The sequence below is a fragment of the Ciconia boyciana genome, chromosome 26, assembly GCF_034638445.1.
Source record: "Ciconia boyciana chromosome 26, ASM3463844v1, whole genome shotgun sequence".
Taxonomy (NCBI): domain Eukaryota; kingdom Metazoa; phylum Chordata; class Aves; order Ciconiiformes; family Ciconiidae; genus Ciconia; species Ciconia boyciana.
In genome coordinates this window covers 704,400-717,311 of record NC_132959.1, presented here as the reverse complement: position 1 = coordinate 717,311, position 12,912 = coordinate 704,400, and the positions used below count along the sequence as shown (strand labels likewise).

The 12,912-nt window shown below is 47.9% G+C and overlaps 1 protein-coding gene across 1 annotated transcript in view; it reads right to left on the bottom strand.

The window, feature by feature from the left end:
* Positions 1–140: 140 nt before the first annotated feature.
* SMG5 (SMG5 nonsense mediated mRNA decay factor) overlaps positions 141–12,912 on the bottom strand; it is a 30,269-nt gene continuing 17,497 nt past the window's right edge. Inside the window, exons 10-22 of the mRNA XM_072846550.1 lie at positions 11,933–12,141; positions 11,652–11,789; positions 9,853–10,554; positions 7,821–7,990; positions 7,470–7,545; positions 6,596–6,771; positions 5,305–5,463; positions 5,026–5,085; positions 3,996–4,155; positions 3,521–3,611; positions 2,784–2,858; positions 2,294–2,432; positions 141–1,896 (exon numbers count right to left, since the gene is read on the bottom strand). Of these exons, the coding sequence (XP_072702651.1) occupies positions 1,813–1,896; positions 2,294–2,432; positions 2,784–2,858; positions 3,521–3,611; positions 3,996–4,155; positions 5,026–5,085; positions 5,305–5,463; positions 6,596–6,771; positions 7,470–7,545; positions 7,821–7,990; positions 9,853–10,554; positions 11,652–11,789; positions 11,933–12,141 (2,239 nt within the window). The 3' untranslated portion in view covers positions 141–1,812. The remainder of the gene's footprint in view (positions 1,897–2,293; positions 2,433–2,783; positions 2,859–3,520; positions 3,612–3,995; positions 4,156–5,025; positions 5,086–5,304; positions 5,464–6,595; positions 6,772–7,469; positions 7,546–7,820; positions 7,991–9,852; positions 10,555–11,651; positions 11,790–11,932; positions 12,142–12,912) is intronic.

Below are 12,912 nucleotides of genomic sequence, written 5' to 3'. Positions count from 1 at the left end.
AAAAGGAACATCCTGCCACTCCAGTACAATGCATCATGCTAGGAAGTCTGCACAGATTGGAGTATGTTACTTGTCTTTCCACATTATGCCCCTTTTGTAGCAGCTTCTGGCTGGCCCATGTGAAAAAACACGCAAACATAGAAGACTAGTGGTTTTTACTTGCATAGCTGCTGTTAGTTCATGTGGATGGAGACATCTGTTTCTTGAGTACATTGACACAGATGAACTACAAAGAGGCCATTCAGCTTATCTCCCATCGCTCTGCTGTCCCGGGAGCAACCCGTTTCTTCATTTCCAAGCATCAGCGTGTGACAGGATGTCAGACACAGGTTGCTTGAGATGCTGTCAGGATGGAGGTCTGAAAGGTCCCTCACAGGTCACATGGGGAATTAGCTCTTCCAGCATCCGTCCAGGTAGCATCATCCCTTCTTTTTAGGATGCTAAAAGCACTGAACGGTTTGCGAGCTCAGTCCTGGGCAGTGGCGGTCACTGCGCTGCCTTTGCCTGCCCTGGAGGGATGTGAGGAGGGGGGATACAAACACTCAAGTTCTGCCACCCTCTCTAGCATGGCATAGCAGCAGTGGCGTGTCGGAACAACCAGCAGAAGAGATAATGGCTTTGAGATCCTCCTTCCTCCTCTACGCCTCATTGCAAGCTTTAGAAGAGAAAAAGAACAGGGGAAAAAAGGGGGAAAAGAAAAAAGAAAAAAAAAAGAGGCATTGGGTCCTTCAGAGATGTCTGCTCCATCCCAGGTTGACAGCACTCAAGCCAAGTGGTTGAGTCTTATCGGTGTTTAAATCCCACACGGCTTTCCTCTCTCTTCCAGCACCTCTGCTGGATTCCACTCCTTCTCTCCAAGGTCTAACGCTGGAAGCAAAGAAGTGGGAGGGACTGGGGAAGGAGGAACAGAGTCCTTTTCACCTCTCTCAAGCAGCCCGGCCAATTTCTTGTTGCTCATGAAGCATGCAGCTTGTAAGGAGAGCAAGGATGTGCACCAAGCCCATCGGGGCACTTCAGACTGCTCTCTCCTTGCAGGCCAACATCCCTTTGCACTGAGCCCACTCCATGGGGGACAGGGAAAGGAAATAAATATGCTTGTTCAAAGAAAAAAAATTATATTAAGAGCTTTCCCCCCCTTTTAAATAGCATAATTGTTTCCTTTTCTCTCTGACATTGGAAGAGTATCCAGAACCCCAAAGGAACTCCACTTTTTTTTTTTAATATTATTTATATATATAAAAACTAAGAATTAAAAGGAAAAAACCCTTGAAAAATAATTAATTCAAAGGGGGGGCGGGGGGAGATCATCTGCTTTCCTGTCACCAGATTGCCAAACAAGAGCTAAACACTCTTTGGATCTTCTTTCCCAAGCTAGGAGGGCTCCATTTCTGCTGCGCTGGTTTGGTTTCATTTAAGTAAAGTCCACGCTTCAGAAGCCGCCTGCCCATTTCAGATGACCAAGCAAGCTTTGGGGAGGAATGAGGGGGGAATGAATGACTGCCCGTCTCTCGCCCATCTCTGCCGACTGGGAGAAGGGCAGAGCTCTGCCTCGGCCGTGCCGAGGTGCCTCTCTCTTCTCAGAGCAGTTGGCGCCGTCGGAGATGTACAGCCGTCTGGTCGGGATACAGGTGGAGGGTGTCTGTGTGCGTGCCCAAATTGGATTTTTTTTTTTTTGATAGATATTTTTGTTATTGTTGCTGCTGCTGCTTCTTCGTGTCTAAGTGTCGCCCAGATTTTTGTTTCCTTCGTTCAGACGCTGCACGTTCCGAGAGGGGGAGAGAAAGGTACACCAACCCGATGCCTTTCTGAACATCAGCCCATCTCTTTCCACTGCTTGTAGAACTCCAGAACATTTTTTATTTCTACGCTGGCACTAGCGGCTGCCTGGATGGCAGACTGCAAGCAAACAGAGACAAAAGAGGTTATTTTTTTCTTGCCCTGTCAAAAGGACTGCCCTTCACAACTTGGAGAGTCTCAGGCAGAGTTTGTCATGGCTGAAAGGCCCAATTCTCCTTCATGCTAAAGTTGCCCTGGCACGAGAGGCCTGCACAGACATGCAAAATTACTTCTCCTACCTCCTCCAAGATACTTTGCACCACAAAAGCATGACAAATTAAGGGGCTTTCAAGGAAATAGGAACCATGACTTATAAACTAAGTTTGGGAAATCCAGGACAGTTATTATCCAAGGCAGAAAGCGTTAAAAAACAAAACAAAAAAATCTCTTGCCAATCAACCAGATTTTAATCTTGCTAGGAAGCAGAAAGGCTCAGCTCAGCCAAAGAGCTACTGACCTGCATGGGCGCTGAGAACGTGCTTGGGTCCTCCAGCTGAAAGCCCGTGATGATGGTGACCATTCCTGTGGTGTCGTCCTCTCCGCTTCCTTGGGACACTGTCAGTTGCTTGCAACTGTCCAGTATTTTATAGAGATTCCTGCCAGACGGATGCAAGAAAAGAGAAACAGAGGCGAAAGTCAGAGGGAAGACCACTTGTTTGTGCAAACAGTTTCATATACGCTCAGGAGGACAGGTGGAAAGCACGACTGTTTCTCTGTCGCCTGTTGAGGGCTTTTCCGAGACCCTTCTTAGCACCAAGTGTTTGATGCTATGTGAGATGCACGGATGGATGGATGCCCTAACACCCTCTCTAGGGAATTTTATAATTACTCACATAGAACACCAAATCAAGCAAGCTGCATGATGGCTCCCAGTGCTAACACCTCTTCCCAAAGCCACCTGCCTGCTGGGAATCAGGCTCAGACATCTCCAGATGCTGTAATCTTACCAGGCATCTAAATCTTGTCTCTTCAATTTATGCCTCTCAAAGCTCTTCCCAACATCTTTCTGGCAACGAATGTACCTAAGGAAAGATCAGAGTCACTGAGCTCACACGGAGACCATCACACAGACTGAAGTCAATGCTCTACAGCAGGTCCACCAGGTGCTGCAGGACTTTTTCACAATGCTGGCTTTTATCAACCAAAATAACACCCGAAGGCCTATCCAAGGAATCCCCTGTGAAGACCCTTAGATCACCTCCCCTGTCTCAACGCCATCGCTGTGTGCGGTTCACAATACCACAAGTGTTTCAAAGCCCACCAGCCCTGACACAGGCCTTGAAGATGCAGTTTGTCTCCACAGAAGCACATCTGTGTGTCCTTCTGCAGCTAACCTGGGTGATAATGCAGTACGGCTCTTCCAGCACTCCCAGTGCATCAGTAAAAGGTACTGCTCAGTTTTATACACTGATAAAGAGACGCAACTCCCTCCGTTCCTCAGAAGCAGCTACATTTCATGGCCGAGCAGCAGCCGCAAGTGTATCTGGAAAACCAGCTGCCAAACCTGTTACTTCCCCACCTTCCCTCTCGCCAAGTGCATTCCTGAGGCCTGGCTTTCCCTTGACCCACTCCTCACTCTGCTCCGAGGGATGCACAGGCTGCTCCCACCATTGACACTTTCTTCCACCCCAAAATACATCCGTTCCAAAAGCAAGGGCAAATCGCATCATTCTCCCACTCTCACCTGTTTCCCTTTTTAAATTCTGCCTCCAGATACCGGATGCTGTCCCGAGCACCTGCGTTCTCCTTTTTCAGGAAGTCTAAGCCATCAATCACTAACAGGGGAAAAAAAAAAAGAAGCAAAACCATCTGGCTTACAGCTATACTTCTGCAAACTAATCCAGATGTGTCAAGAATTCCTCATCCCACTGAACTGTCTCTGATGCACAGCAGTAGTGGCTGCCACAGGAGGCAGACGAAGCAGAGGGTGAACAGGGCCTCTCTCTTTCCAGCTGTTCTTCGATACACTATGTTAGATTCCAAGCATGGGCCACACATAAAAGGTGACATATGGAAATGGTGTTTCAGCTGCTCCAGCCGAAGTAAAGGACAACAGCAGCAGGAGAGAAAGCCACCACCTTGGCTGACGGGGCTTGCTTCCTAGCAAGGAGGGAATGAGGGGAAGGCAGGCTCAGTTACTTGATGTGGAGTCCCCGTACCTGTTCGAGGGATGATGATTATGAACCTCCCGCTGGTGGCCAGCTGCTTGACAACAGCCAGGTGCTGGCAGAGGGCCTGGGTGTCCGGGACAAGATAAGGAGACATGGCTGACTGCGCTTTGGGCTGCTGAAGACTTCCCTCCAGCTGAGAAACCTCCAGCTGAAAAACCACACATGCAGAGACATTTGCTTCACATTTATGCTGAAACAAACGATCAAACAGGGCAAGACTCGCCCTGCAAAGCTCCACCAGCACATGGAGCAGAGGGCTGGATGCAGCCAGCGGGTCAGAGGGAGGTGATTGTCCCACTCCACACTGCACTGGTGCGGCCCCACCTCGAGTACTGTGTGCAGTTTTGGGCACCTCCATATAAGAAGGACAAACTATTACAGTGTGTCCAGAGGAGGGCGACCAAGATGGTGAGAGGTCTCGAGGGCAAGACTTATGAGGAGTGGCTGAGGTTACTTGGCTTGTTCAGCTTGGAGAAGAGAAGGCTGAGGGGTGACCTCATCGCTGAGGGGTGACCTCATCGCTGAGGGGTGACCTCATCGCTGAGGGGTGACCTCATCACAGTCTACAACTTCCTCAAGGGGGGCAGCGGAGGGGAGGTGCTGATCTCTTCTCTCTGGTGACCAGCGACAGGACACAAGAGAATGGAATGAAGCTGCGTCAGGGGAAGTTCAGACTGGGCATTAGGAAAAGGTTTTCACTGAGCGGGTGGCTGCTCACTGGAACAGGCTCCCCAGGGAAGCGGTCACGGCACCAAGCCTGTCAGAGTTCAAGGAGCATCTGGATGACGCTCTTAGGCATACAGTTTAGTTTTAGGTAGCCCTGCGAGGAGCAGGGAGTTGGACTCAATGGGCCTTATGGGTCCCCTTCTAACTCGAGATATTCCATGATTCTCTCTTTGCAGAACAGACTTACTGCCTCTGTGTGGGATGGGAGCATAGAGCTCTCCCTTCCCTTCCTAGTTTCTGACATTTCAGCCACTATCCTGCCAGTTTTCAGGCTGGAACCAGCATCTCCTACCTGCAGTCGAAGCTGAGCCATATCTCTCATTAGCCTGTTCCGACGAGCTTCCTCTGCAGCCTAGTTACAAAAACAAACTTCCATATCAGTTAGCGGGAAACACACAAGCTGACCCTAGCACATGCTTCCAGAAACAGGGTGAAAAGGGGACACTGGAGTAGCTTTAAGAAGCAAAATTTACATCTCCCACCAAAGATCTGCGATTATAGTTACAATCTAATAGTAATCTGCAGGAAATTGTGCCAAGTACAGGGAATTAGCCCACCTCTGCCAACTCACCATGTGAAACTGGGCTTGGGCCTGGTGCAGCAAGTTGTCTTGCTCCGACTGTGCTATGCTGATGAAGATCCCAAGCTCTGAGTTGAACTGCAGGATGCTGCCTTGCAAGTGGGTAATGAAGTGGCCAAAGCTCCGAATGCAGCAAATCCGAACAACAGACTGCAAAGAAGCAGATAGGCAATCACCAGCCATGTCTCCCCAGGGGGTTGTAGCCTGAGCCAGCTCCAACCCTGCAGCTCATGCTTTTGGAAAAGGCAGAAAATGCTATTAAAAAACCCAAAGGAAACATTTCTGATGGAAATGCGCTTCTGAAGACAGAGACTGCAGAAGAGGGCTGCAGGAAAGCCTGCAGTTGGCCAGAAAGCTTAGAAGTGCTTGCAGTCTGGGCTTCCCCAACTCAAGAAAACCTCAGAAAACATCAACAGGCTCTCTCCCATAAATCTCTGCTCAAGCCCTCAGTGCTGGGAAAAGGAATCAAATAAAACAACAATCTATATCTGATTTTGGGGCAGGCACTACTCTCGGCTGGGCTGCTGAGCAAAGGCAGCAAAAGGTGAGCTCACATGGGATGTGAAATTGCCACACTTCGCCCCAGCTGCCCTGGCAGCTGGAGATGACATTCAAGACCTCAGCCAGCTGGCCTGTGATTTAACAAACATGGGTCCCACGTCACACATCAGAACAGTGCCCTCAAATCAAGGCAGAAGAGGTTAATGAATTCCCTGCTCCAAAGGAATCAGACTGGTCTAGCAAGGCAAGACAGGAGAAGAACTGCCTTTTTCTGCACACCTCCACTACTCAGAAACGATCAACTTGGCCCTTTGTGCTGGGGAAAACAGACAGAAGAGCTCTACGAGGGCACAGAGTGCCACATGAAGTGAGATTTCACCAACTTTTGCATTTACAGAGAAGGAGCACAGGAAATATCCTGCAGCTCCAACCAAATTCCTTTCGTTCAAGGCAGGGCAGAGATAACAACTCTTCTGCCCAGACAGGGAGGTCAGGAGACTTCATGCAGCAAAGATGTCAACATGTGACTGTGCTTCCTTTCATAATGACCCTGACAGGGAAGGGAAGGCAAGGCAATTTTTTGAACACTCATTTTTGGATAGACAGATCACTCCAGCAACCACCAATAACACGAGCCCATCTCAGACTCAAAAGTTTGAATCAGTTTGGGGTCTTTTTTGGCAAGAAAGAACTAGATCTTCATCTGCACAGCTACATCAGGCTGCACCTCCAGAAAGGGAAATGCAGCTTGTGCCAAGATTCAGGATTTACCCCGACTCACCTCCTCAACTGCTGAGAAAATGGGCCGGTCCTGCTCAAAGTTAAACCTCTTGTGTGCATTTTTCAGAGGGGGAAGATTTCGCAGGGCCACATCTTCTGGGAGCAGCAAGTTGGCTTTCAGGTCTGGGAGCTCAGCGCCGCTCAGAATGTCCTTGACTTCATTACATAGGGCCAGCCCTGCAGAGGATGGAGGGGAAGCGCAGCAATATATGGTGACTTAAACAACTGACGTGGGGACAGAGGAAAACTGCTTTAAGGCACACAATCTGTAATGATCAAGGGCAGAGTTTTTAAGTTACACGTGTACTGTGAGCATGTGTTGAAGGAGGAACAAAAGGGCCACCCACAATATAGAGTAACTGTCGCAAACAACCTGCTGAAGCACACCACTTCAGAAAAACTGCAGTTTGCAGGGTTAACTTTCCCATTCGTTCCAACACACGAGCATCCCTGTTTAAACTATGCTTCTCACGAACCATGGGGATCTTTAGGCTGAGGTACAGGGCACATCATGAGCATTTGGAGCTTCAAAACTAGTTTCCATGATTGCCATGACAAAAATCATACCCTTACTTACGGTTTTGACAGTTAATTCCAATCATGTTGGCCACACAAGGACTTCACGCACACAGGTGTGAGTGTTTCAGTATACTGTCAGCCATATACAATGCATTAATAGAGCTGAAGTCTACAGGACAGTATTTAACCGGAATGGTGTTTAAACACAAAAAACACATGCGTGATGTCACTTCCCACTGTGCTTATAAGCAAAGCGCTACTGGCAAATCTCTCTCCCTGGGATCTATCACACACCATGGAAATCACTGATGACTAGGCTTGCTGAAACTTTACATTGCCACTTCCTTCTCCAGTACCTGATTCCTGCAGGTCTGCAGCAGAAGGCAGAAGGTTCAGGAGCACAGACAGCCTGTTCCACAGGCTCTGAGAGCTCTGCAGGAACAAAACACAAAAGGCCCCAGAAAACGTCAAGACAGGTGTATGCAACAACCAGGCCGCTTGGGCTTTCCAGCATCTTTCACAGACCTCAGAATGCTTTGTGAAGAGTAAACTTCACTACATTTCTTCGGTCGAGATTATCTTAATTCAGTATTTAACATCACCTTCTGTCCAGGACTGGGACAGTAGCTTCAATATGCCCTTAGCATCCCAGCCCAGGGGAACTGAACAGATGCAGCCTTGGACCAAACACTGAGCACAGTTCCCACCTGAGCACACATGATGATGAGGTCCGTGTTTGTCCTCAGCCAGTCCAGGAACACCTTGACAGTGAGAAGCAGCCCTTCGTTGGTCACAATCTCTAGCTTTTCCTGAAGGGATCGCTCATTCCTGCAAGATTTGTTACTTGAAATGCTTTCCTCAGAGTCAGACACATCATCTGGAAAATGAAGGGAAAAGCAGGATGGCAGGCATTAAACCCCTTGAGAAGCCAAGTCCTACTGGTATGAGAATAGTGCTGGGTTGGTAAGAGTTGAGTTGAACTTCTCGGTGCCTCCACACATCCTCACCAAACCAGTTCCTTGTCCCCTGTGCTGCTTATACGAGTTTATCACTGTTGCATTTTCTTCTTTCTTGGGAAAAATATTGCTAAGATCTCCCTGTGAAAGTTTGACAAACACTTTAACCCCTGCAGCAGCCTCCGAGACGCTCACTAACAGAGCAGGGGGAAGCAGCATGTGCCAGCACAAGGACCATATCATTTACTGCAGAGAACAGAGCCAGCAATCACTGTTTAGGTCAATGTGCATCAATCTTCGGGCTATGCAAGAGAAGAAAATGGTAGGGCTATTTTACATGCCAGCACCCAGGTGATTTTAAATATTGAACATGCTTTGCAATCTTATAATCCTACAGACCTGAGGATCTCCAAGCCACTGCCAATGAAATTGCACGCTAGCTACACGAGTGACCTGAGGTCCACGTAGCAGCAAGCTGGGAATCAACGACACATTTTGCTACAGTCCCTTATTTTAATTGCATAGTCATTTCGGCCTATTAGCACAGCAATTATCATTCAATAAACCCTCAGAATCAAAAAGGGAGGAAGTAATTTATTCAGAAACCATCCCTGATAGAGTGTTAAGACCATTAAACAGCTCAAGTTTTGAAACAGCACAGCTGAGGCAAGGAGAGCTCAAAGCTAATAAGCACATGGGTTAATTCATTCAACCTGACTCATTCAACCTCTCATTTTCTGCATCTGTGAAAGTATCATGGCCACACTATTCAAATACATTCCTGGAGCTGCAACATCTGTGTAACCCATTGAAGGAAAATGTTAAACAGACCAAAAATCATTTGTTTCTTCCTTTACCCCCATCTCTTTCAAGTGGCTATGAAGCAATGCCGGGAGCCAGTAAACATTAACATGATCTAATACTCTCCCTTGAAATCCTGGCCCAGGCAAAGCCTGAACCTTGCCAGTGCTGGAGGCACACTGAATTTGGCAGCACAATGCAAAAATGTTTCCTTGCTCCAGGGAAGCTGGGAGGAATGACAAACAAGACCGAACAGGCCCATGTGGTTTTATCTGAAATACAAACAACTCCCTGTAGTGCATCAGATCTCCCTTTCAAGCTGTTTTTTCCCAGAACATTACTCAGTGGTGTAAGTTGCATGGTAATAGAGACATTGCAGCTCCACCTGCTGTGCATCTGCAGCTTGGTTCAGCCCTGAGCACTCAGCGAGGCAGCATTCGGAGTGTCACAGAAAGAGGCCCTCAACTCCTCTCGCATGCACCTAGGTCACATCTTACAGACAAGCTCCTATGAGAGCTTTGCAGAGTTGATAATCTGACATCTGATGGCAAACTTCCTGGACTGCATCTACACTGTCCATCACCAGAAGCGCTACTAAGTGTCTGATTACAGAGATTTCACATAGGAAACAGGGAGATAATCCAAATTTTTAATACCTGCTGGAATTATCCTCTGTATTATGAGAGCTGCTCAGCATTTAGCCTGTGAGGAGAGCAACAGATAACCCTGGCTGGCTGCAGGTGTTTCCTTTGCTCGCTGCACATATTCCTGGAGGTCAGGCAGTAAAAGTAAAGCTCCTCCTTCAGGAAACACCCAACCCAAGACCTGCCCAGTACTTGGGCAACCTGCTCCTCCAAACCTGGCCGAAGGAGAACTTGCACCATAAGAAGGGGCGGATTTTAGCCAACAGACTGCTACAGCTTGCAGTTTTCTGCACAGAACTGCAACAACAAATATTTTCAATGTGGTCGCTGATCCTTACCTTGCTCTGCCAAGCTGGGCTTCTCCAGATCTCCATTGACACATGGCTTGCTTTCTATTCCATCCTTCAAGATGGGTGGTTCACTGTTTGGTTTCAGAAGGATGTTGCTGAAAGTGGGAGCCAAGCGAAAGCAGCGTTTGGTCTGAAACAGCTGGGTGGACATGGCCTGGAGATTACTGGCTATGCTTGCGTCATTAGTGCTCAGGGAAGCTGGCCCATTCACTGCTGGATCTGGAGCTTCGATTTTAGAGATGCTTGGGCTCTTGGAGTCCCCCAGCCCACTGCCATCCACACAGTTTTTTAAGGCCTCTTTGGGCCCGCTTTTGCCTCGGCCACTTCCCTCTTCACCCGGCTCATCCTCCATGTCCTCCAAGTCGGACCGAGATTCTTGGCTGTTCATGTCAGAGTCCGTCTCCACATCAAAAGCAGCTTCTGCTTCCTCGTCACTCTTCTCTGAGCCACTTTCTGAGCCATCACTGCCCTTTGTGGAGCCCTGGCTGGAGTCAGAGTCAAAGCCCTCGCTCAGGTCACTCTCATCCACCTTCTGGGGGTGGCGGCGGCGACGCAAACAGGAGAGGCGGGAGTATTTCTTGCTTTTCTTGCAGTCATTCTTTCGTTGTTCCTCACTGGGCTGATGATTGGCCAAGTCAGCTTCAGGTTCCTTCTCAATCGAGTTCAATGGCTCCCGCTGCTCCTGGTCATCTGCAGGCATTTAAAACGAGACCACAAGTTAAGAAAGTCCTGATGTGTCACACAAGCTGCTTGCCAGCCCTGAGCCTGGGGAACCAGTAGTGCAAATTTCAGCCATCACTCCTATTAGCGTCTTTAACCAGAGAACAAGTAATGGCAACCCTAGAAGAATGACTCACTTTCTAAAAGGCGTCCAGAAAGACTTTGGAAGCCTGCATTCCTACTGCCCAAGCTGTCCCGATCCGTTATCAGGCAGCCTCAGTGCTGAATGCTGCCAGACCAGCATAAAATACATAGTTGAATCTTAACTTAGATCTTTTCCCCAGCTTTCTACAGTCCAAGCACCAAGTGACCCACCAAGCAGGGCAAGAGTACGTGCCAGTCAGCTTGATTAAACCAGCCACTCCACCCTGTAACTAGACTGAGTTGACCTCATCCCTTCCTTGACCAACATGCTCACAGCCTTTCCAGCAAGCCGTATGTCACCCTGACAGCTTCAAAACCCATGCAGGGGAGGAGTCATTCATTGTTGCTTTTGAGCAGCAAAACTCTTGTCTTGCATTCTGTGAAATATTACAAATTGACTGTTTGCAGGGGAAGGATTCAGCAGTTTTATTCTCTGCTCAACAGGATCCCCCGGAAACTAAAGATCTGGTTTTGTCTGAGCAGAGATGAGGTGTGCTGAGCAGGGCCTGCCTCCCTTAGGCACTGCTCTGCCCAGGTGTTTCACCTGAGATCATCTCTTCGGTGGAGGAGAAAGGAGTCCAGTAAATAACAGCAAATAGAGAGACAGAAAGTAAGGAGAACAGATTGAAGTAAACAGATGATGAATGAGCTGCCAAGAGATACAGAAAGATAAGTCCTTACAACAAGGAAAGCAACATTTTCATCCTGTGATGATTCTGATACTCACAGAGAGCGTCTAAGTGGAGACTGTCTCAACAGATTACCCATCTTTGGGGATTTCAGCCCAGCAGTCAAGATCTCTCTACCACTCAGGCACTACACTACAAAACCCATGCCCAGGAGATTTAGGAGAGAAAAGTAAAAGCCAGCCCTACAGGCAGGCAACTGGGGAGACCCAGCTTATACTGCCTAAGTTGTCTTACCTGTGCCATCACTCTGAAAGGCTGGGACTGGATTTTCCCCTTCTTCTAGCTCTGCCTGCAGGCGAATATTGACGTGATTTATCAGGTGAGAGAAGAGGGCCAGCGTGAAAGCGATGGCTGCACTGTACTGCTTTGAACCTGCAACAAGACAGCGTAACGAGGTGGAAGAGACTGACCACTAGCCCAAAACATGAATGCCAATTAAGACAACATCTTCAGCCTAACTAGACTGTGAATGTTAATCACCAAATTTCTGAATGGCTGAGTAAAACACTGGTTACCTGCCCTCTTGAGGCTGTGAACACTCATAAGGCAGATGATCACCATGCGAAAGATCAGGAGATCAGGAAGGAAGGAGTAGCCACTCTCATACTCTTCTTCATCTTCACTAGTTGAGCTCAGATTAGGAGGAGAGGGCAGGTAGAACAAGCACAGGTTGAAATCCTCCAGCACAGACTGGCAGAGAGATGTCAGCTCAGAATCCAGAGAGCTTAACAAGAGGAAAAAATAAACAAGAATTATTATTCAAGACTCAGGCTCCTGGCAATGTCTGCATGGAAACCAAAACTGGCAGTTAGGCTATCCTTCAGCACTAGACAGGATGAAGCACCAGGGAATATACTGCAGGCAACAAAAGCTATGGCAAGCAAGCGAGATGAATAAAATTATGTTTTCCTCTCCAAAGCCGCTAAAATAAAAATGAACGATAACTAGAGCACCTCCCTGCAAAGAGACGGGTCACCAAAAAATATATTACTTCTTCCCTGGGAGCTCAGGCAGTAGCCATTAAGATACACGGGGCACTTCAATGCTAAAGGTAGCAAAAGTTTCGGATCCACTGCTCAGTTAAAGGATTACATTGCAGCGCACAAACTGGGGACTCAACTCTTCCTCCTCCCATGGCTCTAACTTGCAGCCCTGTGAGAATATTCCAAAATCCTCGGTAACTATTAGCTACTTCAAAGGAAGCACCCATAGTAGTCAGTATAATGGGCTATGGGAGTCTCCTAGTTACAAAATAAACCCACCTGCAAGACATCTAGCAAATCCTTTTCAGGGGGCAACATGCTTGGGAAATTGAAGTAATTTCTAATTTTCTTATGCACTAAATGCGTGTTAAGTGGATATTAAAGGAGCCTTGAAGTTCCACTCTGGTATAAGTCAATATTTGAAAGCTAATCCCATACTGGGCTGCATTAGCAAGGGCACAACCAGCAGGAAAATGATTATACCTCTCTATTTGGCACTCACGAGATGGCAC